We start from the raw sequence: 27,933 nt of genomic DNA on the forward strand, positions 1-27,933 counted from the left end.
CACACACACACACACACACACACACACACACACACAGACAATAGATTCTTCCAACTGTGATTAAAGGCACCATTATCAAAGTAATTCCATCATCCATGATTCTACGGTAAATAGCCACCAGAGAAGAAGAAGCATCTTTTTCTGAAGGAAAATTTAAAAAAGTTCTAAAAATTATATTCTGTACTCAGTTTGCAACAACTCTCACTGTAGGAGAGGCTTGATTTGGCAAAAAACATCATTTTACAGTTATTTTTAGAAAACATTCCTGCTGCTATGTGCAAATCAGTACCAGCTGGATAAATATTATCTGATAGCTTAAAATATTTCTCTGAACGATATGAAAATCCAAACATCTTTAAAGTATCTGAACAGTTTAAGCCTCAATCAGGAAAGGGAAAGAACATCATTTCACTAAATCCTCCTCTTAAAAACTTTCTGGCAGTCAAAAGAAAAACCAAAAAACTTGTAGACTATAAGAAAGTCAATGAAACTGCAGCCCTGTTTTTTCCTCAAGTAAACAAAGTAATAACTCAACTGCAACGACCTCTACGCACACTTTTGAAAAGAAAGGATGCTGAACCTTCTTTATTAATCAGCTGCAGAAGACTTGGACAAACCAGCGAAAACTGGGAAAACCTAGACTGCTCAGATGAAACCAAAACTGAAAGCTTTGGACCTCATTGCACACACCGTGTTTGAAGGAAGAGTGGCTCTGCACTTTACCCCAGAAACACCAAACCAAAGGACAAGCTTGCAGGTGGGAACATAGTTGTGTGGGCTGCCTTGAAGCGCACTGGCAGACTTCCTACTAGTGAAGAAGAAGATGAAAGGAGAAATGTACACTCTTGATAAAACTGTGAAGATGAAATGACTGAAGATTCCAAAGAAGAAAATAGTCACAAATGCACAAAGCCAACGAAGCTCTTAACTGTTTCCAGAGAAAGAACGTAAAACTGCTGAAAAAAACCCCAAAAAACAAAAATGCATAAAGCTCATAAAGTCAGTAGAGCTGTAATGCATTGATAAAGGGATGCAGAAGACTTGCGACTGGAACTGACAGGTTACCAAACGTAAATGCTCAGGACGTGAAAACTACATGCATTACCTTTTCAGTTAATATGTTCACAATAATTTGTTTTCTAACAAAGACATTACAATATTCACAAGTTTATGTGAGCAAAGATAACATTAGAGAACGACATATTTCCAGCACTTTGAACCTGAATTGATACGACTGACATGAGTTTACAATGTACAAGTGGAAATAATCAAATCCTATCACTCAAACAGTAAAAGAAATCCCTTAAAAAAAATCTCACTGTTTGTTCCTTTGCTGGCACACAAGTTTCTCCATGAGCTCAGGCTGAGCGTGTTTGGTCAGACAAAGCCGAGTGTCCTCACAGTGTGGTGCGACCTGCTGGCGTTCATGTGCAAAATCGCAGTTTTACTTGGTCACGTTAGACCACTAATTGCCAAGATGTGGATTTAAGGAGCCCAGCTCTGTCTGCGGAGACAAGACATGATGTCATGTGACTTCGCTTGTAGGAAAAAGAACTCTGTTAACACAGACAAGCTTGTGATTCATTTTGCTCTCATTGATGGGCGATAAGCAGTGAGGTTCTGGTAACTTTCCACCACCTCATGAATCGGAATCTCGCCTTTTGTTGGCGTGTACGGTTGAGTGATTAATTAATAATGTGACTCAACCTGTGTCCTCTGAAATATAAATTTATCTTTGTCTGTTTACTTTTACTGTAGATGCGAGTTGGCTTAAATGGATCAGTGAAAACCAACAGAAACTTTCATGGAGAACTAATGAGTTTCTTTATTTCTTGCCAAAACAAACTCTTCCAAAATCCCAATCAGAGCAGTCACACCTGATGCCAAGGTGGTGTCCACTTTTTTCGCCTGAAGTTGAACATCCTCTTTTGTGCCGGGTCACGGACGTCTTCATTTGTCTTCCAGCTTTCGCCTACAGAGACAGGCGAGCAACCCTCAGGGTGCGGAGAAGGGCAAGGAGAGGGTTACCCAAATGCTTACACATACTGCTGGATGTCTTAATCCTCCTCCAAGACCTTAGACTATGTAGTCAAAACCTTCTGGGATGGTACCTGATGATGGTACCTGATGATGGTACCTGATGATGCTACCTGCCTACACACCCACAGAACGTTGCAATGCAAGGCCCGCCTGAGTGACGGTGAGCATGAGCATCCATCAGCTTCTGACTGAAAGCAACAAGCTGACCCTGACCCACCCAGGGGGATTCCCGCTGACAGTGCCAGACAAACAGCAATAGTTGGCTTCCAGACTTGGAAAAATGGTGACCATCTCACACGTAAACACAAAAGCTTCAGGACCTTTAACCCCGACTCCCTGCAAATTCAGGTTTCCACTGCAGCAGCCAGGTTTTCAGTTGATGCACGCCGTGACTAGGAACGACACAAAGGAGCCATTGACAAAACTTGTTGGAACAACCTGGTCCAATTATGGCGCTTTGTCATAAGTCGCGAAAGCTACCATGTTAATAACGAGCTCAACAGGTAGTAAAGCCTGAAAATCTCATAATCGGCAGCTTTAGACAGACTCAGGGTGTCTGTAAGCAATGAGATTCAAAGGAAGAAGATGTTTTTTTTGGCATTAGAGACCTGGTTTATTTAAATAGGATGTCCAAGTTCAAAAAATATAATTCAAATCCTCGCATCAAAAGTAATGCTCAAAGATTTCCTCGTTTGCTTAGCCAGAAATCCTTATCTCAGGCAAGTTCAATTTATAGAGAGGTTGCCAGAATAAATCAGATTTAGTTTCAGGAATAAACATAATATTGTTGTTTTGAAATATTTTCCAAGTGGTATGTTGATAATGGAATAATAATAATAATAATGCAATTTCACCCTCTTTAACCAATAACCCGTAATTTTGTAATGAACACTCAGCAGTGGAAATGGAAGACATTTTAAATATCATCTCACCTAAATCACTTTTGGCAAAAAATTAAATAAATAAAAGACTAACGCTATTATTTTAGGAAGGTGGTGATGTAAAACACAACAATCAAAAACAGTAAATAAAACAAAAAAAAAAATACACACATACCACAGAAACAAAAAATCAGTTATGTTGTCACTGTATTTTCCTTGAAAAAAATTAATGGCTAGAACAGAAATTATCAAATTCATTTTTATTAATCATTAATTAATCTATTATTGTGACAGGTTTGGCAACCGGTCTTCTACGCCTCTTTCACTCTTCTTAGCAGGATTGTTTTAATTCAGCCACAATAATGGTTTCACATTGTAAAAAAAATAAGTTAATACAGATATATTTATAGCAAAATATCAAGACATCAAGTAGTATTAGCGTCATTATACCACATAATTTTTTACAATTTTCCATTTTATCCTGTGAAAGAGTTCCAGTGAAGTCTGACCAGACTCCGTCTCGAGTTACAATTCTGACCCAATGTTTGGTCAACTCCTGTTCTGTCAGTTTTATCTCATTCTTGGGTGAAATAAGAAATAAAATGTCAGTAGAAACATCTCCTGTGTCTTTGGCGTTTCTAACATGTGTGGCAACACCAGCTGACATTTATACACACTACGTGCTGAAAACGTACAAAAAAACCTCCTGAATCTCAATGTTCCCATTGTTTGCTGTTTCTTGAGTGCACATATCAGCGTAAGTAGTAGAATACCAAACACAGTTTTACTCCACTGCTAAAAATGGAGTCTAATATATGCCTTGTTTACTTATTTTAAATTAATGTTTGCTCAAGCCATGAGTGGCTTTGCTGTTCTAGTGAATGATTTAACTGCTTTTTATGATCCATTTTTCAAAGGTTGAAGTTTCTGTCGGGCACCAGGAAGCTTTGGGACGGTATAATCACTAATGCCTAATGGCTGGCTTTTTGTTTGTTTTCATGACGTTTGCTTAGAAATTACAGAATCATCAACAACTATAGAGGTATAATTAGATCCTGCATGTTTTTGGATTGCTGAGTGCTTTGCTGCTATGCGTGGCTGAAGCCCTTATTCTGAAGAAAGAAAGGAAACACAGTGCTTTGAAAAATAATTTCATTGTTTTAGTTTTTTTTGAGACAAGCTTTTCTGATCCCTCCCCCCCCAAATACAATATCATTCAAAAATGAAGTGTGTTTATATAACAGAGTTCAGACAATATTTTCATGTACTGAGGGGGAAAATGCTTTTGAAACCAACTTGTCCCTGCATGAATAGAAAGTAATTGCACATCTTGTTAAATCATAAATTCACTAATTGTTTTTAGAAACTTGTGTTTAGTTTCACAAGAGAGCCAAAAGTTTCTAAACTGCATGACGGAGAGGGTGAAAAATCTGGTGAAGAGAAGACTCCAGAAGCACAAGGAAACAAGTTAATTAGCCGACTGACACGTTTTGGCTTATGACCTTCATCAGAACCACGGAGCCGTTTCTAAGGTTTCGGGGTCACCAGTAAACCACAGAGACACGGTGAAAACATGGACCTTTATAGGATCTCCCCAGGTGAGGATGGCCAAAATTAACTTAACGACCACATCAACAATTCATCCAGGAGAAAATGCTGCAGACTTAATCGTGTCAGTTAAGGTCAAAGTTCACAACACAACAATAAGAAACAATCACACTAAATGCTGACCCAAACGCAGACACAGGCCCTGCTCACATTCCAAACATGCTGATGATCCTTTAGACTTTTGAAAAGACTTGCAGCGGACTGAGCAGACAAAAGGAGCTGCAGTCTCAAGATACATCAGGTGTAAAACTAACAACGTTTCAGAGAAATATTTCATACTCTCTGGCTTACACTGTGATGGTAGAGTGATGTTCTTTAGCAGCAAATCTGCTAAAGTCCGGTGGGGGAAAAACCCTGGACAAGTCGCCGGTCCATTACAGTGCATCATAGAGAGACAGAGGACAAACACACACACGGTTATACCAAAGGGCGATTTAGAGCAACCAATTAATGTTTTTGGGTTGTGGGGGGGAAAGCTGGAGAACCCAGTAAGAGTCAATGCACACATAGAGAGAACATGAAAACTCCATGCAAAAAGACTCCAGACTGAGAACCAAACCAACTGTGCCACTACTGGCTGCCAAAACGAAACAAAAAAAAAAAGCCAGAAAGAAAACAAATCTAGTAAAATTCTGAAAAAGTATGATTGATATGAGATGGAAACATATGAAGTCAATTCTGCAACGAGGAGTCGGAGTGACGGTGTAATAAACTCACTGCCTGTCATCACAAACTTGTGATGCTGGTGGTTGTTGCCAGAACGACAGAAGCTGTTATTAGACTTTCGGAGAAAATTACTTTCCGCAATGTGGCAGAGTTGGCTTGGTTAGCTTTCAATCTCTTAATTTCCACCATTTGAAAATTAAGAACATTTTTCTGTTTCCTCAGGTTATCTCTTGGTCTGTCATAAAATCACCTCTGCTGATCTGAAAAACGGAAACACGACGTTGGTGGGTGGGAGGGCTTCCAAACCACTGCTTCATAACTTTAGTTTTTTATTTATTTTTCTAAATTTGAATCGTTTTTGTTACATTTTTTATTTATCTTTCTTGCTTTGCAAAAAAATAAAAAATACACTCTTTATAAACACTAAGTCAAACTTTCTATTAATTGTTAAAACAAAACAGGGCTAGTTCAGTTTCTCCAGTGTGATCTACATTGGTTTGGTTCTGTGTTGAATAGAGATAAGTTAGAAATACCTTGACATATGTTAAACCTTTCTCTTTGCTAAAACAATAAGCAGGTGATTTACATCCTTTTTGGCATTATGAGCAACTTCAATTTATAACTGCAAAGTAAGCACTAATGGCAGCAGGAATTGATCATTTTCCATTAGTTATAAGTTTCTTAAAATACAGTTTGCTTTCTGTGACAGCTTTTCTATGTGGAAAAAAAAAGGGGGACTCTAAAATCCGATCTCTTATTTTTCTCAAGCTGTATGCTTGTTAAACTCCGATGCACCTTATTTCAGTCCTGATCTGTCAAAAAACGAAGAGACTGAGCTTGTTGGGCTCAAGCTGTCAGTCACAGCATTCTGGTTCAAATCTGATCCTGCGCAGCAGATGCTTCCAAAAGCCTGACCTACTTTTCTGATGCTCCCCCTGCATTTATCTGCTCAAGTTTTCACTCTGGCTATTCGTTCCTGTTTTCTAACTCCTTTTCGCTCCAACGTTATCAGCAACTCCCTTTTTCTTATCTGGACATGGATGGAAAAGTCATGTGTTGTTTTTTAAATGCGATTGGGTAAATAACAACACCTACCACATACAACTGGCAACCTCGCAGCTGTGGGTGCTGAACAGCTTCAAACAGAAAGAATAAGAAAAAGAGAAGCCAGAGGTGTTTTGATGTGACGGTAGCGACTCGTTTGGAGTTTTTGTTTTTCTCCGAGAAGCAAAGACACACAGGGGGAAAAAAACTATTCCCCTGAAGAAGAGTTAGTCAACCTCCAAAAGCAAACCTTCTGAGTAAAAAAAAAGAAGAAAAAGTGCAGCACACACTGCATTAAATTGGCCGAGGCTGAATGTGAAATAACCTGAGGGCTGCAGAGCCAGACAGGTGTGCAGGTCTGTCCGCAGCGTACACGGCCGGAGGCTCCGATGTCTAGATCCTGACTGATGCAGCCTTCACGCATGGACAAAATAATCCTGAGAGGAGCAGAAGGAGAAATGCTGCCTAGAATGTGTCAAAGCTCCTGCTTTCTGGAAGATAAGAGCAAACCTTTCTACATCTGCTACACGGTTTAATAATTACTACCTGAATGCATGAGGTTCTTAACTCAGTAGGTGGTCTGCTTTACAGTCTTGGCGTCATGACAAGGGCATGTCCAGCTACCGTCCCAGATGAGACTCTCTGACACACTGAGACTCTTTTCCACATTCCCCAAATGACTTGGCATGCTCACTCCTCTGAAACTGAACTCTAGGCTGAGACAGGAGGCAAGAAAACACCGAAACTATGCACGCGCAGGAGCAAGAGCTGCTATTATGGACTATTAAAGCTGCTGGCATCTGGGCCGCGAGCCAAACAAAGTGACCGAGTTTGTTTAAAATATCTCCAGCGCCTGTGTTTTAAACTGCTGTTTTCTTTAAGTCGGTGAACTTGGAAAACTGTGAGGTGGGAATAATAGTGGAACGCTTTGATATGGAATGAAAACTCAAAATGTTTTTTTAAGCATCTTACAAACAGAAGTCAGAAAAGCATATAAGACTCCTTTACTTTGACGCTTAGCTCTAAAATCTAGCGCAAATGAAAGTCCACCTGCTTAGAGCTGCCATTGATTCATAACAACTAGAACATTGATCATCATATCCGATTTATTTGCTTTATGACTTTGATGATGAAATTAGAGGAGACATTGTTTACGGCCTGTTTCATAACTGGTTACTGCGTTATCTTTTTATGATGTACAGCACTTTGAACTGCTTTGCTGCTGAAATGTGCTACACAAATAAACTCGACTTGATTTGACTTCCAGTAAAAAAAAAAGATGTAGCCAGAGCCACAAGGGAATGGTCCAAATTGAAGCATATTTATATGGTTGGATGGTCTAGTCAAAGTTCAGACATAAATCCAAGAAAGAATTTAAGGTAGGACTTGAAAACGGACATACATCCAGCAAAAAACACAAAATCTTTCCAAGTATTTTTGATCTAGCTTCTAGTGCAAACATCCTAAACATGTGACACTGTCACAAAGCGTTGTACGAACCGAAGGTGCAGTAGAGGGAGTATTTGAGTGCAGCTTTAGTTAAATGACGGAACTGAGTCGATGTGTGTATCCCGCCTGCTTTCCTATATGGTGCACACGCAGACTCACACATACATGCTCAGACAGCCGCCGTCTGACTGGCAGGTGATGGGGGCAGGTGCTCTCCAGACACTCGCGGGGGAAGAAGGAAGTGGGAGGGCGGCCATACTTTACATCTGAGGGTTATGTGAGGAGACATGCGTAAAGAAATCAAATCTAAAGCAGCCTATGGGGGAGAAATTTATTCCCAGCTTTTTGGCCTGGTTGTGATCTCTTTCTCACAAAGAGAGGATTTCAAAGCAAAGGGTTATCAAGCGGTCAGTGATCATGCAGAGGACCACCTGGCTGTGATAAACGGCAGTTAAATGGTTCAAGGTCCAGATTTATACGGTGTGCTGCTACACATTTACCCAACATGCAGGTGGAGCTTGAGTAACTTTTGGGGGGAAAAATTGACTTTAAAGAGTATTTTTCCTACACGTTTACTTAAGTAACTTTATAACATATTGTTGATCTTACTTGAGTAACAAAATTCTGTTTACTCTATCCACTCTGCGTAATTTCACTAAATGAAAAACAAGGTTTCTTAATCAAAAAATTACCAGACACAAACACACACACACACACCCACGCACACACACACACACACGCACGCATCTTCAGTTTTTGTTAAAGTTTTATATTGAAACAAATTAATTTGGAAAAATAAATGTGTTATTTTATAATTATTGATAGGAATTATTTTCATTTTGGTCCTTGAAATACTAACATTATCCACATAACTTTATACTTTGGTTGCTCTGATGATGTAATTTTTCATTATTGAACGCTTTATGTTATGATCTGTTACTCAGTACTTGAATATTCTTTATACAAAATACTTTTTAACTCTTATTTGAGTAATTTTTTTGGACAGCTACTTTTATACTTTAATTATATATATATAGATATAGATAGATAGATATCTAGTGCTAGATATATGAAGTAAGAGTAGTACTACTCTTACGTCACTCTAATTTTGGAGCACTGTACACATCTCTGCACCTAAGGTAGTAAATCCGACCATTTACACCACCATATTGAGCACCAGCCTATTTACCGCCAGACTAATTTATACAGGCACGGCTGCAGACGCCTCACATGACAAAACACTTAGTCATCAGGAGGGCAGACTGTCTCACCTCAGCTCACCTTCTCTCTGACAAAGTTTGAACAACCAAAGCACCTCCGGACGATGTGCACGACAACCGGACGAGAACTTGAGCGAAGATATGACCTGACACACGAACTCACACATTTCAAAACACACACACACACACATGTGGGTGAGTAAAGTGCTCTGCCTGGCAGTGCCCACAGGTAAGTGCTCACGTTTCATCCTTACCTTACAGAGGAGAGGCGAGCGCCAACTTTTAGCCACATACAGTTCCCCCAGCAAGCTTTCATCTAACATATTCCAGGCATGCACTTACCTGCCTCGCTCTGCAGTGGCTCACTGCTGGCTGCAGCCATCGCATTTAAAGCCTCACTGCCTAAGGAGCTGCTGGAAACATTACCGATGCAAGAAGCAACAGCGTCTTCAAAGGGAATCAAATGCATAGGGAAAGCTAATAATCTCTCATGTGCCAAACATGCATCTGCTTGAGCTGAATAATTTGACATTCTCCATCCAAGAGGGACTTTATTTCAGTTTTTTTTTTTTTAATACAAATCCAAAATTTTTCCTCCTCAGCCTGTGGGTCACCTGGATGAGCTCCACAGCTTTGCTTTCACCAAGCACACAACAGGAAGCTCAGCCTCAGTCCCAGACAGCACAGCTCACCTTTCACTCCCTGCTGCAACAAAGTGCTCAGGTGACATGTGTTTTGAAGGTGCTAAAATGTTGATTTTATGTGCTCAGTTTGTTGTTTTGAAGGATGACCGGTCCCGTACCTCTCCGGCGTTTGCAGCCTAGCGCGTGTGCTGGACGGCGTCCAGCGGCAGTGTGTGAATCCAGCAGGCCGTCCCGGGGTCAGACCGAGCCATTCTGCAATCCATTGCTGCCTTGTGTTCCTCTCGGCTTCCCCTCCTCCCTTCTTTGCGCTTGGCTTTCTTCCTAATCACAGCAGACTTTTCAGAACTGATGTCCCACTTCTTGATTTCTCCTCTTTTTGCTCCGCTTGCTCTTTTCCTCGCGTTAGAGCATTTTTAAAAAACAGGTTGAAAACACCCGACACTTGCTGCTCTTATAGCTACTTATAATGCAGATCCAGTCTCTCTGAGCTTCTCTGCCTCTTTACCCTCCCACCTTCCTTCTCTCTCTCCTCTCTCTCTGCTACTGTTGGGGAAGAGCTCTCCTTTTTCTCTCGTATTCTCCTCCCTTTCTCTTGCCCTTCCTCTAATAGTTATTTAGTGTCTCATTTCAGCACCTGCCCTGACACAGAAAGAGGAGAAAGGGAGAGGGACGAAAACAATGACCCTCCGATGCCAAACTGTATGCAGTGCCTTGAGAAAGGATTCATAGTCCGTGAATGTATCTGCACTGTTTAAAGTAAAACAGCTATTTTTGCACGAGGCCAGACCTTCATTTTATTTAGATGTGTCAGATTAAAGGGGAGCTAAATAAATGCATACCTCACTCTTCAGAGTCTTATGCAGGCTGGAAAACTCTGAGGTTTGATTTCAGGATTTTCCAGGTCTGGATAAGTCTTGAACGTTACTTACATTTATAGGATTTATTCTCATTCTCTAAGATTTGTTTCCTTCCTTGTGTCTTTGCATCTCTTTTGTTTTACTTTTTCCTTCTTACCTACTTTTCATCCTCCCTCTTTTGTTGTGTTGTTCTCTTCGCTTGTTTTTGTCCTTTCACCCTCTACCATCTTCTTGTTCTTCCTCCCTTGTTTCTTTCTCATGTTCTTGCTTCTTTCCTTCTCTCCTCTGTTCCTTTCTGCGTTTTTGTGGTGTTTTCTTGTTGCTCTCTTTTAAGACTTAAATGCTGAGAAAAAAAATCATGATGAACATTTGCATTGGTCTTTTAAAACAGTACTTAAAGGACAAGACTTGAGCCTGGACAAAGCAGAAATTTCAGACATGAATAATTGATTAGGATCCCTGAGATTTGTGTTTGTAAAAACCTTAGAGAGCCATTTATCAGTTATGTGTGGCTATATATTATATTGTTACATCAGCACAGTAACAAAATGCACCTCATTGAATATGAAAATATTTAAAGAGAATACAAACAATTGTATATTAATACCTACAGATAAAGTTAAATTGAAAATTGGTGAATTTTTCAATACAGAATATATTCTTCTGTATGTTAATTGCACGTTGTGCTGGTCGTACACATACTACACAACCCCAATAATGCTAAATACAGGACATAAGATAGATTTATTCCAGGATCATGCTGTATTTATTTTCATCCACCTTCCCATTGTTCCTACTGAAGACGAGCACCCCCACAGCATGACACTGCCACTGCTGTGTGTTACGACGGTGACTTGTGTTAGTTGTGATGTGTGATGTCGACCTTCTGTCACACATTTCGTTTTGCATCTTTGCCAAAAAAATTACCGTTTGGTCTCAATGTCTGGATTGGATTTATTAATACTGGACTGCAGTGGTGCTGTAGAATATAAATCCACACCACACATTACAGATTTTTATTTATCTTTTCAATCCACTCTCTTATTATGCTACTAATTTAAAGTAGTCTGCATAAAATCAAAACATATTACAATTGCAAAGCTCATACATTCGAGGGACTGTTTTGTGCTATCTGACTGCAAGCTCATCTACACAAACAGATTCAACACGTAAAAACTTTGCAGAAAAATTATTTGCATGTCTTGTACTTTTATGCACTGGAAGCAAGGCTACTGTCAACCCCCCCAAAAAACCTGCTTCCAATCCAAACGTCATGCTGCGATAGGAAGGAGCTGCCAAGGGTTTCTTCAGCTCTTGTCTGTTTGGGCTCGCTGCTGCGTCAGCCGTGTTCACTTATTAAAGATAAGGTGAAGAGGGTGGCAGGTTAACTCAGGACTCTGCAGTGCTGGACGCTCTGGTTGCTTTGTGTTTTTGCTGGAGTACAAAAAAAAAAGGAGGAAGAAAAAAAAAAGCCTGCACAACAACACACCAGCAACAGACACGGCGTCGATGCCAGTCATTTCTTAGCATCTACAGTGTGTTTCAAATCAGCAAAAATGCAACAGAGCAGAGTTTTGGGTGGTGGTTTATACTTTGTTTGCTTTGCTGCATCTTTATCCCCAGGCAATTGATTTGCAGCTCTCCTTCTGCAGCTCCTGCATGCGAGCGTTGGCTTCCTCGCCCTCGCAGGCGGTGTAGCAATCCAGCCAGTGTCCACAGCGCATACCTGTGCTCACTGACATGTACTAACTCACTCTTCCTGCAGGCCATGGCAGAGGAACGCGCAGCAACCACAACAATTCAAAAGATGAACGTGGCAAAGAGGAGGGAGGGGGCATTAAAGAGAGATGATGGTAGGAATTAAATAAGCAGAAGAAGAAAGAATTCTAAGAGCGAAGAGGAGAAACGAGTGAAGAAAAACGTGAGGTGGAGAAGAGGAGATCAAACAAAAGTCAGAAATTGCCCAAGGGTTGGAGCCATTGGTGGATAGTGTGAGAGGAAGAGAGAAATCATTAACAAACGCCTGTCTGTTGCCGTCTGCTCATAAATCAGGATCTTCTTCATACGACTCTGCAGAGCAGAGAAAGCTGCAACACAGAGAGGAAAAGGAGAAACGAAAGAAGGAGACTGGTTCTGGGAGGATCAATGAACGTTTGTCCCTGCAGCATTTCATGGCTCAGGAGAGACGATTACCATGCAGCAGTGTGCTGCGTAGCTTTATTCTGGTCTAAAATGCAAAAAAAAAAAAAAAAAAGCAACTCTGAAATGAAAAACTTCCTTGTTCAGCAGTACGGCACATTAATATTCCAAAATATTTCATACAAATGCTGTGCAGTTCATTCAAAAACCCCCGACATGCTTATGAGGGGAAAGCAAAACAAATTTTACAACCTTCTGAAAGTTAACGAGGAGAGTAAAGAAAAGCTTGTGCTCTGTGCAGCCTTACAGTATCAGACAGCAATAAAATAGAAGGCAAACTTTGACCTGAAGGCTGAGGTCAGAGCAAAAGCTTCGATTTATAGACTGCGGTTGGTTTTCAAGCAGTGGGGAACCAGACCGAGTCCATGAAGTCGGATGTTTATCATCTTTCATGTCTCTGCAGAGGCAAATTGAAGTGCGAGAAAAATTGGGGTTATCACTGTTTGAGGTTAAAGACTACAAATGATTAACAGAGCTGACATCGCAGACCGAGGTTGAGTCAGGTTTTCACCCAACGGATCCTTCAAAAAAAAAAAAAATGTACTCCTCCCAGTGAAAAATATTTTGGTTTGACACAAACTACAGCTTTTAATTAAAGGTAACATGGAGTTCCACAGGGATGTTTTCATAATGAACATTTTGTCGCGTTAGACCATAAACTTCAAAGTATTTTACTGGTATTTTATGTGATAGACAAACACCAAAAGCTTCATCAACAAAGATATTCAGACCCCTGTACTCTGATACCTGCAAACAAAATTCAGTTGTTGAGGCTGTCTCTACCACATTTCATCTGAAGATGTTTTTGCTCGTTCTGTAGCTCAAACCTTCCACAGAACGTTTATAAACATAATTGTTTTACCACTGATTGGATTAAATTAGATTCCGTCAGAGTAGCATTGGATCAGATTAGATTATCCTGACTCTTGACTGGGACTTTTCAAAACATTTCAAGGCATGTTGCCACTGATATCCCTAAAATAAAGAATTTTGCTAGAAAGACGGTTTTATCAAAACAACATTGAACTGTGGTTAAGACTAACTGTGTTTAAAAGCAGCTGAGCTAATGAAGCCTTTGGTTGCGCTACACCTGGACCAGATACGTGGCTTTTCTGGGCTAAATAAAGATTAGCCAACTAATCTCGGCTAACAAAGATGTCAACGGATGTCCAGAGTTTAGAAAGAGGTGGAGTTGTGGTGTGTGCAGGGTGGAAGGTGTTCTGCCTTAAGGCCAAAAAGATTCATTTTCTTCTCATGAACTGCATCTTCAGGGGAGTCGGAGTAAAGGGGGTGAAAAGAAATGCAGGCCACACTCTTCAGATTTTTATTTTTAAGACAAAAAAATATGATAAACTACTTTACTTTGAATATAACTTCCACTTTACAAGTGTTTTTTTTTCTGACAGATAAAATCCCAGTAAAACACAGTGACGTTTGTGGTTGCAATGTGATAAAATGTAAAAAAATAAAATAAAAAGATAAAGGGGCTGTGAATACGTTTCTGTACACATCTGCATCAACAATGCATGCTGTAGCTGCTGGTAGTCATAAATCAAGTTAATCTGCAGAGAAGCGGCGTCATTATTCCTCATGCTTGATGAATTACGCCTTGCTCCGAAAAGGAAAGCCCAGCTTAAATTATAGCTCAAACATCCAACAACTGAAGTTAGAATCCTCCTGGTGAAAGAGCCAACCAGTGACCTTAGTTTCCTCTGCCTCAGTCTGCGTGCAGCAGCATCAATAATCTCATGTGGAGCTGGCTTTTTGACTTTCAAATGATGAAAAAAATTATCTTCTTAAATTCAAAGGAGCGTCTTCCTCGAATGTTTCCTCCCAGCATTCCATTCCAGTCCCGATTCATCAATCCAAAGGACGTGTCGCTTGCTTCAAGTGGGGCGGTGCAATTAGATTTAGACAAAAGAAGAAGGAAGAGAGATGAGAGAGTTAGTTTTGTCACATTGGCTGCTCTATGGAGGCTGAAAAGTGCTGAGACAGATTGTTTTTGCTTATGATGCTGTAATTTTCAGCTGTTGGCACTTTTAATAAACCCTATAATTTAAAAATCTCTAGTATCAGTGAATTGGAAAACTTGGGGAATGTTACTTTTATGGAAATGTGAAAAACCTAAAGCTCATCTCAGGAGGCTGAAAATAAGGAAGCAGCCGGTCCAGCTCTTGCTACAGTAAAAAAAAAAAACACCTCAAAGAGATTGAGTCATATTATTTCAGGTTAAACATACTCACAAGCTGATATAACTTTTAAAAAGGTTTTCATCACTTACATACAGTTGAACACAGGTGTTTATGATAGATTAAGTCTCCATGGACTAAAATGTGATGAGAATTTTGAGCTTTTAATTACATCTTTCAGGGTAGAATAGTTTAAAAGTAGCCACCAGCATTTAAATTCACTTGGACTTCACTGAAAGTCTTAAAGGACCCAAATTATACATAAAGGCTAAAATATATACATTTGTTCACAAATATCTTCTAATAAGTGGTGATGAAAGCTCAGAAATCTCAATGTGTCATTGCAGCTCATGGCAGCATAAAAAAGTATTTGCTTGACAAAACTCAATCATTACTAAGAACCGGGGGGGAGAGGGGGGGCCGGTCAAGGAGTGTTTAGGGGACATTTCCTAAACTAGAAAATTTCAAAAGGGGCCTGCCAAAGTGTGTGTGGTTTTCTGACCCAAATGTTAGGCTGTGATGAAAACTCAGGTCTAGCAAGCCTGAAGTGTGACCATTAAAGCATAAAACAATTTACAAAACAGATTGTTTATGTTATTCCTTGTTATATTTATAGAATTAGCAACAATGCAATGGTTAATTAAAAGGTTATCTGTAACATGTGGGCTATCACTAGCATACTGACTAACATTGACTTACTTTGTCTACTGTGTAAACAGCAGTGCATGTGCCAAAATTAGCTCAAATACTGAGATTATCTAAAATTCTGTCAATGGCATGTGGGCTATCGCTGGCATGTTCACTAACATTGACTTACTTCATTCAGTAAGGTAGTAAGATATAAATAGTAGCTAAAATGCTAATGTTAGCACAAGGGCTACTGCTACTGCAGGCACCAATAACTGCAGACGTTCAACGGTTTGAAATAATAGGTAAGCCTGCACTTTCTTAATGCGTCAGCACTTTGACAAGGTCTGAAAAAATCTGTGAAGAAAGGAAAATAGTGAGGATGATGGCAAATAGCATCAAGCAAGGCAAGAACTGCAAACTTGTACAACCCAGTGCTACTGTCGGTCTCCATATCAAAACCAGTTTTATATTCTCATGAATCAAGAAGATTCAGATCAAGACAGAAGCAAAACCAACATTTTCAAGCTCGACTTACCTTCACAGCGACAAGCAGAAAACCTTCAAGTTTCATCACTGGATGGTAAATATGTTTTATGCTGTCATGGTGATGCTTTTCAAACCCAAGACTAACCCTAACTGTACAGACTGTTTAAGCATGGTGATGGTAACATCATGCTTTGGGACAGTTTTGCTGCCTCTGGTAATGGTAAATTAAACAAGGACAATAGAGTAATAAAGGGAGTCTGTTTCAAAATGTCTCCAGTTTACCTGCAAAAAAAACCCGCTAGATAATTGAAACTTGAACATAAACATGTTTTCCACTAGGAAAGTGAGTCCAAACACCAATAAAACTGGCTTTAGAACAAATAAAGCCAGCCGACTTTAACATTCGGGAATGAATTACCAAAGTCCTGACGTCAACCTTGTTAAAACTCAAGTTCATTTGAGGACGCCAACCAATTTGAATTTACTCTTCTACTTCTGATAAGAGTGGTGAACTATCCAGTCAGAAAGAATTTTGCTAGTTTGTTGAGGATGACAAAAAACAGACGGCTTTGCTTCCTAATCGGGCGTGGTTGTGGGTGTGTGTGCTTGAGCGCATGTATACTTTGCTTGGGATGAATTACTAAGATGGTTTTTATTCATATAGATTGTCTATGTTATGGCTTAAAGTGGAACACTAAACATTCTGTCCATGCAATCACTGAAATCAGGTTCCTGTAAATATCTTCTACTTACCTGTGTTTGTGTGTGTACCCAAGCTAAATGCATGTTGATTTTACTCTTTTGCTTTATAGCTTCATAAAGCTGCACCTGAATGCTACTGTGTAATCTGCAGTTACTCTGAAGTGAAAGTACACCCTCTGTCAACTCTTTACTTTTATGATATAAGTGACTTGGTGTTTAACAGGTTCTATAAAGAGACGGCACTTCAAATTCAGAATTAGACATAAATAATGGTGTGGTTCTAATTCCCTACAGTTGCCGCATCCTTGCAGGGAATGAAAGATTGCTGCAAAGTCAATGATTCAGATGGCTTTCCCTTGATAATACTTTTAGCATCTACATGTTCAATGTGTGGCTGTTGTATAAGAGTTAAACTAGACAGTATATCTGAATCTGGCTTTTTGTTTGAACTGCTCTGCAAGAAATAACCAGACGTAGCTTGTGCTTTATTGGGGTCTGTGTGACTGATATATATTGTGTCTCAGATAGCATTACTGTCTTGTGAAATAAACCAAGTTGAAATTGAACTGAAAATACAGAACGTTTTTCTGGATTCTGTTCATTACTCTGTTAAGGATGTAGCTAATAAGTGCTAAAATAAACACAAGGCTTTATTGGTCGATCACACAACTGATGTGATCAACTAACTCTTTGCGCTCAGAAGTGGGATTTTCCAAATTCCCATTTAGAAATAAAACAAGAGCAGCCTTTGTAGACGGAATCCCAACTCTCCGAGCATCCAGGAGGTTAGCATCCAGTTTGACTGACATGAACTTACAACGTAACGAACCTGTTTAATGGGACCTCTGGCAGCTGGAATCTCTTTAGACCAGTGGCATACTCAGTTATATAAAATGTCTATTTGCAAGATGTTTATGTTGTGTTTAAATTGAAAGATTAAAGAGAATTATATGGCTTTGGCTTGCAATGCTAACAGTAGCTAGCGCAACAACACTTAGCAAATCCTAGTGTTTTGTGACTTACAACTACTGCAGCTCCTCATATGTTAGAACATAAACACAGCAACAAATTTCTTGACATGTTCTCAAAAACACAGGTTTAACATTTGTCCATAAAACATTCAGCTGAAGGATTTTAGTCTTTATTGTTTATTAGGTAATATATGAATGTGTTAGTCATATATAAACTTTGTGTGCCTCCCCTGTCTCAGTGACCTTAGTTGGAGCTGGCTGAACAGTGTTGGGTTTCCTGTTGACCTCAACTTACCAACAGCGCCTCCTGGTTTTCAGCCAGCGCTTGCTTGGCCAGGTAGCGCTCTCGCTTGATCTTCAGCTCCAAGGACTCAGGGACGTCGGGTACGATCCAGTCAATGGCTCGCAGAACAAAAAATACCACATGCTGTGTTGAAGGAAAAAAAGAAAGAAGTCAACAAGATGGTTCCCTTTACACTGAGGGAGAATGAAATCATTTCTAACCTCTGAACTGACTACTGGAAATGATCTGTTTTAACTAGAAGACAAACTTACAGGAACATGATGCAACTGAAGAAACCCAGAGTTTTAAGCTAAACATAAGTGGATTTCAAGTGTCTCCATTCTAACCTCAAATGCAATGATAAAACCAAGTCGCACAGCGAGGAGTTCCCAGTAGAAGAGCGTATACATTCCATCATTGTCTCTGAATGCTTTATATCTGGAAATAAATAAAGCACAGTCAACGCAGAGCATGTACAGCAGCAGAGCAAGAAAACACAACAGATTCAATTTGGAACACGACCTACACTGCCCTCTACTGGTCAAGTCTAGGATTTCAAAAAAAGCAAAAGAAAAAATGCAACTTTTGCAATGAACAGAAATATAATTAAACACATAATCCTGATTCAGTTAAACMTTTACATTCAAATGAACTCAACAATATTTGCTCTCAACAACAATAAAACATTATTAGTTGTTCAATGATTTATTCACATTCAAATCAATCAGATTAAGTCGACGGGCCCATAATCTGTCAGTCATAAAATACCAACGCGGGATAATCTCCAAAAATCAAATCAAGTTAAGTGCTAAAACCAAATACTCTGAATAAATGTTACTACGGTGGTTATGAAAGAAAAATGACATTCTTAAGTGAGTGTCTTCATTCATGTTTTAGTAAATAAATCTTGAGTTAACAAATCGAACAAAAATGACCAACAAAAACCGCAAAGGTAAAATGCCACAGAGAGTATATCTTCCCTCCAGCTTTTGTAAAGAGTAATTGCCACTGACACGGCAAGACATTCAGACTCACCCCAATGTTTACCTTAGCTAAAATAAATAAATGAGAAAAATAATGCTGAAACTATTTATACACTTCTCTAAAACACACAGAAATGTAGAAAACTTTCTGAATTTATTTATTTGCACTGTTTTTGAGAAGCTTTGACTTATAAATCCAATGTTGCCACTATACCTGCACAGAGGGTAGTCAGTGTAGTTGAGTGGTGCGTAGGCCAAGGTGAAGTTAACATATCCATTGAGATCATTGCTGAATTTGTACTGGTAGAGCAGGCGTGGTAAAAAATCTGACGTGAAGGCGATCAGAAAGGCCTGAGAAAATAAAAGCATCACAATTTTGTCAAACACATATTCATCTTAGTGATAACCATGCATCGTCTTGTAAAGGCATAACTACAGATCTACTGACGTTGGCAATGACAGACAGATGAGACAAGGCTTCTAAGATGTTGAACCAAACTCCGATGTTTTGAGCCCGCTCGGCCACCGGTCGGCGGTACTCGCACACAAACTTGTGGGCGTCGAGGCGGATCTCCACCCAGTTGTTCAGGAGGGCGAAGAGCGGCGCCAGGGGGAACGCTGCTACGAAGATTGTGATGAACCCAAACTGGAGGACTGGAGGACAGGGAGACAGTTTTATTTACACTGAGCAGCCAAACATAAAATGACAACTAATGCCCTCCAGGATTATGGACCCTGCTGGTGAAGATGAGTTCAAAGACCTTAAAATAAAGAGGCTTGGTGACTTGCTAACTGTAGATCTGGTGAAATTAAGGAGATTGTCTGTCTTCTTGCAGGCGTTTAATAAATTATGAGGATCAACTCATAACTTCCTGTTTTTCCTATTTTTAATGGCTTGGTATGAAAAAGAGGCCTCTGTGTCACATCATGATTATGCCCAAGAGAAACAGACAGTCATGGGTTATATATCGATTCTTTTATAAACAACCTAATCAGCTACACTACTATTAGGTAGTGTAGCTGATAGTAGCTACACTGTCACTTCCTGCTAGAGAGCCCCCTGGTGGTTGAAGAAAAATCCACAGAAAAGTCACAACGGGCTACAATCCGCATGGTTCAAAGCTTAGGAAAAAAGTAGCAGCTTATAGTCCAGAAAATACGGTACCGTAGGTGAAATTGTATAATTTCCACGGAACATCTGACGATCACTCGCGGCACACTAGTGTGCCGCGGAACAGTGGTTGAAAAACACTGCCCTATATTACATATATAGTCATTCTTATCAAAGTGTCTTGAATAGGAATCAAATAAACACAAAAATGTATTTTTTATTATATTTTACATTTCTTATTTCAAATTGTACTTAACATGTAGACTTCAAAAATACACGAACAGTGCCACAACACTGTAGCGTTGTGTAGCTAGCCTTCATAGCGGGGCTGAACCCTGGTATTACACCAAGCACTATAGCTAATATTAGCTGGTATCATACAGTTCACCGGCGGTGGTAACATTCATGCATCACTAATTCTCTTGTTTTAATGTAAAATGCTCTGTACCTACTGCCATCTAGAGATAATAAAATTACATGATTACGCCGTTTCTCCTCTTGTAATCTGGGCTTCTTTGACCAGGATGAATTTTGTTGGACAATGTTTTTTTCACTTTTGTCCAAAGAGACCTTAGGCCTCACATCCATTTCTCTCTGTGGGCTTTCGTCATTCATCATTATTGAGCTGAGCTAAAACTTCCAAATGAATCTCGTGTTGACTGGCTTGTTAACTGATTTGTGTTAACTTATCAGAGAATAACTACAGCAAAGACACTTAAAGATGGCATTATTTGCAGATAATTAATTCATTTTCAAACAATYTTTTAAGACCAATTACTGTATTTTCCGGACTATGAGTGCACCATACTATAAACCACACCTTCAAATTTTTTGAACCTCCCCCACCCCTGGAAACTTACTTATATCAGCCTCACCGGGCTACAGGCCGCTGGTATCTCTGCCGCTCTCGGTTTCCCATAAGAACCCAGCAGAGGGCAGCAGAGGGTTGCGTAATAATAACTGCTGGATATATTAAGGACGCAGTTCTCCATCTCCAAAACCGGTTTTGTTCACGCCGAGTTTACGTGCAGCAGCTCTATTTCCCTCCTGTAGTCCCAGATTGATACTCCTCAACTTAGAAGCTGCATCATATGAGTTTGAAAACATTTCTCCGTCATTGAACAAGCATGTGCTTGTTCTAAACGAAAATTAGCGCATTCTTCTTTGATTTACAATTTTGACTTCCAATGATTCACTTCCTGCTAAAGAGCCCCCTGGTTGATGAAGAAAAATCCTCAGAAAAGCTGCACCAGGCTACAAGCTGCATGGTTCAAAGTGTATATTTTCCGGTTTATAGTCCGGAAAATACGGTAGGTGAAATTGGATAATTTCCACGGCACACCTGATGATCACTCATGGTACACTAGTGTGCCGCGGCACAGTGGTTGAAAAACACTGCTATAGATTATGAACTACTCTCCTTATAAACTCAGGTTTAAAAACTCCGGAAATTGTTCTATACCTTCAACCCATTTCCTTTCATATCGACCAGCTGTGCCGATAAGCGAGAAGGGCTTTCTATTAATAACATCTTTATTGATCTGGGAATTGATCCAAAAAAGAACCAGTTCTTATCTAATTACCCATTTCCAGATATTCCTCAAACAGGCCCCCACATGGCACCAACTTATAGTCTTCCTCCCAGCGTCGAGGCTCGTCCTGCTCATCATCTCCCAACACGCTGGCCAAGGTTCTTTTCTGCCGCCAGGCTTTTACTTTGCTGCATACAAGGAATAATAGATGGGTTAACATGTAGGTAATCATTTATCAGTTGGACTGCATGTAAAGAAAAGCAATGTCAGTGTAAACGAACACGATAATGTTTTTAGAAACCACATAGATATGAATTCAGCTTGATCTAACATACGGTATGATGAACTCCTGGATGTTGTTGATCAGCTGCTTCCCCACCATTATGATGAAGAGTTGTTCAGCCAGCTCAATGAGGCAACCGCCAGGACCACACTGAAATCACAAGGCGCACAGAAACCACTCAATGCAGCGACACAGGAAGACAGTGCGACGCACTTCAAGAATTCATATTAAAAAAGCACCAACATCTTCGTTTCTCATCCCAAACAAGGTTCCATAGTTTGTAGGGTAACCCACAAACCTGAACACACAGAGACAAAAAGAGAACCGCTTATATTTCTAGAGGAATGAACATTTCATCAAGCGTTTCACGTGACTGGGCCCTATCTTACCTTCCCTTAAAGAAAGCCACGTAGAAGGGAGACGAGTAGAAGTTGACAAACTGGAAGATGAACACTTTGAGGGTGAAAGCGTTGTCATGCTGGGTTTGGGTTCTGTGCATCTCTGCAATGTGAGCACAGAGGAATGCAGTGATGAAGTCGAAGAAATGTAAAAAGGTTTAAGGGGAATTGCTGAATACTGTATCTGAACAAGGCATCTAGCAGATTTCACTCTAACAAAAGCCAACCTTTAAAATAATGAATTTGGTGTTTTCATCATTTAGTGAAAAAAAAACAACAACAAAGAAACAGAATGTTATCTTTCAGCTTACATTTCCTTGCAGACAAATGCATTGCCAAGCGTTTACAGCTCAGTTGTTTTCTAATTCTGCATCGACTCTTACCCCATTTGGTGAGCTGCTCCGCTAAGGCCGTATAAACCTGACCCATTACCAGAATGAAGCCCAGGTTCACAATGCTGCTGCAGATGTTAGCTATGGTTCCAGCCTGAAGAGGAAATTACGTTGGCACTAGTGTTTACAACATATTTTAAATCAAACAAATGAATCTGACATGTTCTGCGTAGATCTGACATACCTCTGTACGCAGCACAGGGCTCCCGCTCTGGTACATCATGACGCTGATGACTCCTCGACACATGACCACCGTCACCAGGAAGATTATCACCACACACAGCTGAGGAGACATTATGTTGCAGAGGAATTGTTTTGGTTAAAAAACAACTGTTCAGAAAGTGCATTTTATCTACCATGATGGTTCACAGCCAGAAAGTTGACTGTGCCGAACTCTGAGGTTTTTATTAATGGTGGAGCTGCTTGTTTTTTATTTTTAATTTTTTTCCCATTGTCCCAGTTCTCTTTAGAAGAATGTAGGAACAATGACAAAGATAATCAGATCATCTTTAGTTCAATGTGGCTGTCACCTCAATTCTTTATACCTCTACTTATCTTCACTGAATAGAGACAACTCCACTGTCCTGAAACTTTCTATACTTACATAATGTTTTCTAGTATATTTAATTAACAAAAACACTTATGCTAACACTTATGATTAACTAACTGAAGTCAGATCACCAAAACGCTCAATGTCAATGACGTTGTTTTTAAAAAATATTGGTATCTGCGATATTATTCCTGAATTTACTCGGAATAAGATCAATACCAAAATTCTCAGTATTGCACACCTCTACATTTTTGTTTAGTAAGAAGTCATCAGACACAACTCACCATCAGGACGATGACCATGGAGCCAGTGAACATGCGAGACAGTCTCGTCTTCTCTGGAAAGTACGGCTCTTTGACTCCAGTCACTGGATTCTCCTCCACAGTTGGGGCCGTGGCGGCAAACTCAGGACGGGGACGTTCCTGAGAGGACACAGCAGGTCAGGTTTCTATACAGCAACGTTTTGTTAGTGTGTATTCTCTAAAGGAAAAGATACTGTTGAAGATATTAACGTCAGGAAATAGATGGAACAAGTTTTTAAATACTAATCATTTTCTTACGGTACTCCACCACAACATCTTTCAGTCTTTCCATTTGCAGGAACTATGACAATAAAACAGCGTGGAGATGCTCATGCTAATGTAACAAATAACCTCCTCCTCATGGAAGTCCATGCAGTCCCAGTGATGGGCCAGAGTAGCCATCTTGCGCTTCCAGAACTCCAGAAAGGTCACGGCCCAGAAGGACATGAAGACGCTGAAGAACACGGTACCGGGGTGGTCAAACAGGTAGCCAAGCTGCAGCACGGAACGGCAAGGGACAGGTTTAAGCTCTGAGCTTGTTCATGTTGTGACTCTAAACTGAGCTTCACAGCAATTAGAGGAGCAAATATAGCTTACCTTCGCCATGGTGCAGATATCAGACATGTTCCAAGCATCACATGTTTTACAAAGGGGGCACATCGGATACTTCGCACCACTGTTACAAATGTCCTCCCTGTTGACAGTCCCAAATAATATTCAAAAATGTACATCACTCTGCCTTAAAATTGGAATAAAACACACCATAGTTTGCCATCGAGTGAGGAAATGTGAAAATACTGCAAGTTTGCAAAGCTCTGCTATGGTTTGGTAAATTTACCCTTTCGATGTGCCTCGCTTAATTCGAAAATAAGTGTTGAAGATTCTAGAAAGGTTTATTTTCCTGGAAATCCCAGCATTCCTCTGAGGAAAGCTATAACATGCTTTTTTCCTCAGAGGATCAATGCTAATCTCACTTCTGTACACTAGGTGCTCGACTGCAGCTGGTGCCAAATATTGACCTCAACAGCTTCAGAAGTAGAAAATCTATCAACTTCTGTGCACGAACAAATCTTTCTTGACAGAAATTGTGGTCACATCATCGCCTCAGCTAAATTGATAATCGTTGCTAATCATCTCTAAACGTTGCTTCATATAAAGCCGCTCTGCTCTGTGTTGCAGTGAAGCATGTGTAGTGTTTCCTGTGGTACTCTGTGTGCTTTTCATTGAAGACTCACGCTGGTGTGTTGGTGTCCATGGACATGACTCCTGACACAAAAACCAGTGTTCCCACTATGGCCGCCGGCAGCAGCCAGGCTGTGTAGAAACCTGCAGGGACAGCAGAGCTCCATTAGAGTGCAGCTCTCAGTTGATGCAGGGAGAGGAAATGAAACTGAGCAGCTGCTCCCAGGTTGACGCTGCGCCGCTAGAGACGCTTTTAATAGTTTAACTGTCCGAAACACATCCGCATGTTTTCTGCTGATGCTGCACTGGTMCTGTTGTTCATCTATTCCTATGAAACATACTTCCACCTGCTGTATGTTTGCTCAACAGTGTCTGCCAGACAGCTGCTGCAGTAGGCTACAAGCTCAAATTCATTTTATTTATTCACTTAGTTCAGCAGTGTCGTCCCCTCAAGGTTTTAAAAAGAGTTATTTCAGTTCATCAGTTGAAGGAAAAAGTTTATTAAAAGTTTATTAATTGACACATTTCATTTTGCTTTAAAAAGTTCGCAGCTTTTACGTTTTGAGCAGAAGAGAGATCACAAGGAGAAGCAGAAATAAAGAGTGATAAAGGTAGCTCAGCAGAAAGGGACTGGTTCATTATGACACAAAATAATTTAGCAACACTAATACGGTGCAATGTAGTTTTAACATTCCTAAATATTGGTGCCCCATCTGAGGCCATTTGAAGTGAGCTTGCTTAGATACTTTAAGAGGATAAAGTTTTCATCTGTGGTGTGTGTGTTTCAGTAAAAATTGTATACAATCTCCAAATATTACAATTAAATAACAAAAGTAGAAAGTTTTTACCATTGACTGTCTTTGTGCTTCTGATTAATATCATGAAAAGGAGATAAAACGGCACATAAATCAAGTGCCTGAACTTTAATTAAATCTTCTTGGGATATTTATGTATATTTATATTAAGACATTTTTATTTTTTATAGATTTAATTATTTATTTATTGGGTTTACATTACGCTTATGTCAGGCAGGATGCTCCAATGGTTCTTGGCGATGCAAATGCCTTGGAATTAGCAATAAGATGTCTAAATAAATACTTCACTTTAAAGGTGCAGTATGTAACCTTTATAAAAATGTTTTTACTTTGTACAAGAGGCCGGTCTTAGTGCTGTCAATTACTGTCTGTGTGGCACTGCTAGGCTGTGCTAGCTGCTACAATGCAGCCGTTGTGAATGCGCAGGCTTAGTTAGCATGGCCGCCAAYCAATGGTGGAGAAAGTACGCAAAAAATGTACTCAAGTAAAAGTACAAATATACAGACAAAAATGTACTCAAGTAAAAGTACCACATTAACATTTTACTTAAATAAAAGTATAAAAGTCCTGGCTTTTAAAAATACCTAAGTATTAAAAGTAGAAGTACTTGCTGATTAATACCTAATTGCTAATATCATTAAGTGTACCGATTGTATTTAATTTTAATAAATCAGTAATGTGCCATTTTAATGAACAGTGCCACAGATAAAGCATGTTTTTATTGTGTTTACTCTGTAACATAGTTGAGACTTCGACATTTGATTTTATGCATCATAATTTCAGGGATGGAAACATCTGGTCTCCTGTCCTAACAGCATGAACTTCACTTATTTTTGCCACTAGTGGCATTTATTTTGAAAGAAATCCAACTGGCAGGGGAGGACGTGGAACTAAGGAGCCACGTAGCAGAGTTGTATCTAGACCACCGAACCCGAGACCAGACCAAGACCAACACCCTGCGCTACATAACACAATAAAATTAAGTTTACCTATCAAAATTGCTTCTCAAATTGATCTGAAAGATCCACATTCCCATAAAAACACCTAGTTATTAAATACTAAAAGCTGAAATAAATTGAACCAGTATCAATTCAAACTCTTCTTTATTTTGCTTTGTTTCCATCTCTGTGTCCCTTCTGAGAAGGGACACAGAGGCCCTTCTCAGAAGGGACACAGAGGCCCTTCTCAGAAGGGCCTCTGTGTCATGAGGCCCTTCTGAGAATGACTTTATGATGTCATAGAGTCCATGACATCAGTTAATTCTCTGATCAGTTAACACAAATCAGTTAACAAGCCAGTCAACACGAGATTCAATAATGATGAATGACGAAAGCCCACAGAGAGAAATGGATGTGAGGCCTAAGGTCTCTTTTTGGACAAAAGTGAAAAAAACGTTGTCCAACAAAATTCATCCTGGTCAAAGAAGCCCAGATTACAAGARGAGAAACTTTCTCAGTAAACTTCTGTGGGAAGTGATTGAAAAGGCTGCAGATGGACCAACTCTGCATCTTGTCAGACACACCTTTGAGGAACAGCATAGCAAAATTGTGATCTTGCTTTTGAGAAAAACTGGAGAATTAAAYGTGGACGTACTCTCAGAGGTGTCAGAAGAGCTAAGTGAATGGATTTTCCAGAGTATTGCGAGAGATGCATTCCACTTTGCCAGTGGACTGCATTTAATTGCACTACTGGATTACCCTGAAGGACATGAAGTAATTGTGGAAAAATTCAAAAAGCACCTAGAAAATCCTGTTCCTWAAAAGAAAATGTTAACATCTACAAAAAGAAAGTTCAGAAAGACATTTTTTCCTACTGAGGACTGGTACGCAGATGAAAACTGCCTGAGTGAGGATTATACTCAGGCAGCCATGGACCCTGAACAATTTTTGAGGGACGCAAACAGGATGGGTTTCAGACGTGGAACAGAGGACGAAAGGAGAGTTATGGTGGAAAATATTCTTTGGAGATTGATTTATAAGTCTAGTAACAGATCTATGCGGCTTACAAAAGGAAGCACACCAAACCTGTCCAGAGAAAGCTTGCTCCAAAAATCTGGAAAGAAGTCAAAGACATAGATTTTGTCTTTTTTGAGAAAATGGAAACAAAACACTGCTGAGACATCTTGCAACTTCTCTGTGGCAATGAAGATGCAGTTAGAGAACTGCTATTCAAGATGATAAAAAGCAACAACCCAATTGTTATTTACAAAGTTGTGCAGTGCTTTAGAAGAACCCAGGCACGAYCGCGGAAAATCATTCTCCGAGAAAGCTTTCTTCAAAAAGCATGGGGGCTCATCAAACAGGCTACATGTTGTGGAGACGCTTCAGACAAAGAAGAGAGGCAAGAACCCACCAAGAGTGGACCGAACGTAGTGTTTAGTCCACGCTTAGCTGGGCCTCTAAAGGCCTCTGAGCAGACCAAAGTCTGCTCAGAGGTCGGTACTGACTTGGAGGAGTCAGGGCCGGTCTCCGAGACAGGACCTGCCTCCGAGTCAGGACCCGCCTCCGGGACAGTAC

General features: G+C 40.0%; 2 protein-coding genes across 5 annotated transcripts in view; both read right to left on the bottom strand.

Moving 5' to 3' along the window:
• arhgef19 (Rho guanine nucleotide exchange factor (GEF) 19) overlaps positions 1-10,064 on the bottom strand; it is a 23,576-nt gene extending 13,512 nt beyond the window's left edge. The window contains exon 1 of one of the 4 annotated variants that reach the window (XM_017305607.1): positions 9,711-10,064. Coding sequence is in view for 2 of the 4 variants with exons in the window: in XM_008413051.2 (XP_008411273.1) it covers positions 9,163-9,231 (69 nt within the window). In the remaining 2 variants the exon portion in view is untranslated. The other 3 variants (XM_017305606.1, XM_008413051.2, XM_017305608.1) reach the window with 3 other exon arrangements.
• A 3,854-nt stretch (positions 10,065-13,918) lies between these two features.
• Positions 13,919-27,933, bottom strand: part of ano11 (anoctamin 11) — a 32,502-nt gene continuing 18,487 nt past the window's right edge. Inside the window, exons 9-23 of the mRNA XM_008413135.1 lie at positions 24,656-24,746; positions 24,018-24,114; positions 23,772-23,915; positions 23,403-23,540; positions 22,753-22,851; positions 22,560-22,662; positions 22,168-22,279; positions 22,022-22,076; positions 21,831-21,928; positions 21,547-21,683; positions 19,301-19,506; positions 19,067-19,203; positions 18,217-18,307; positions 17,882-18,013; positions 13,919-14,492 (exon numbers count right to left, since the gene is read on the bottom strand). Of these exons, the coding sequence (XP_008411357.1) occupies positions 14,469-14,492; positions 17,882-18,013; positions 18,217-18,307; positions 19,067-19,203; positions 19,301-19,506; positions 21,547-21,683; positions 21,831-21,928; positions 22,022-22,076; positions 22,168-22,279; positions 22,560-22,662; positions 22,753-22,851; positions 23,403-23,540; positions 23,772-23,915; positions 24,018-24,114; positions 24,656-24,746 (1,664 nt within the window). The 3' untranslated portion in view covers positions 13,919-14,468. The remainder of the gene's footprint in view (positions 14,493-17,881; positions 18,014-18,216; positions 18,308-19,066; positions 19,204-19,300; positions 19,507-21,546; positions 21,684-21,830; positions 21,929-22,021; positions 22,077-22,167; positions 22,280-22,559; positions 22,663-22,752; positions 22,852-23,402; positions 23,541-23,771; positions 23,916-24,017; positions 24,115-24,655; positions 24,747-27,933) is intronic.

The sequence above is a fragment of the Poecilia reticulata genome, linkage group LG7 (assembly GCF_000633615.1).
Source record: "Poecilia reticulata strain Guanapo linkage group LG7, Guppy_female_1.0+MT, whole genome shotgun sequence".
Taxonomy (NCBI): domain Eukaryota; kingdom Metazoa; phylum Chordata; class Actinopteri; order Cyprinodontiformes; family Poeciliidae; genus Poecilia; species Poecilia reticulata.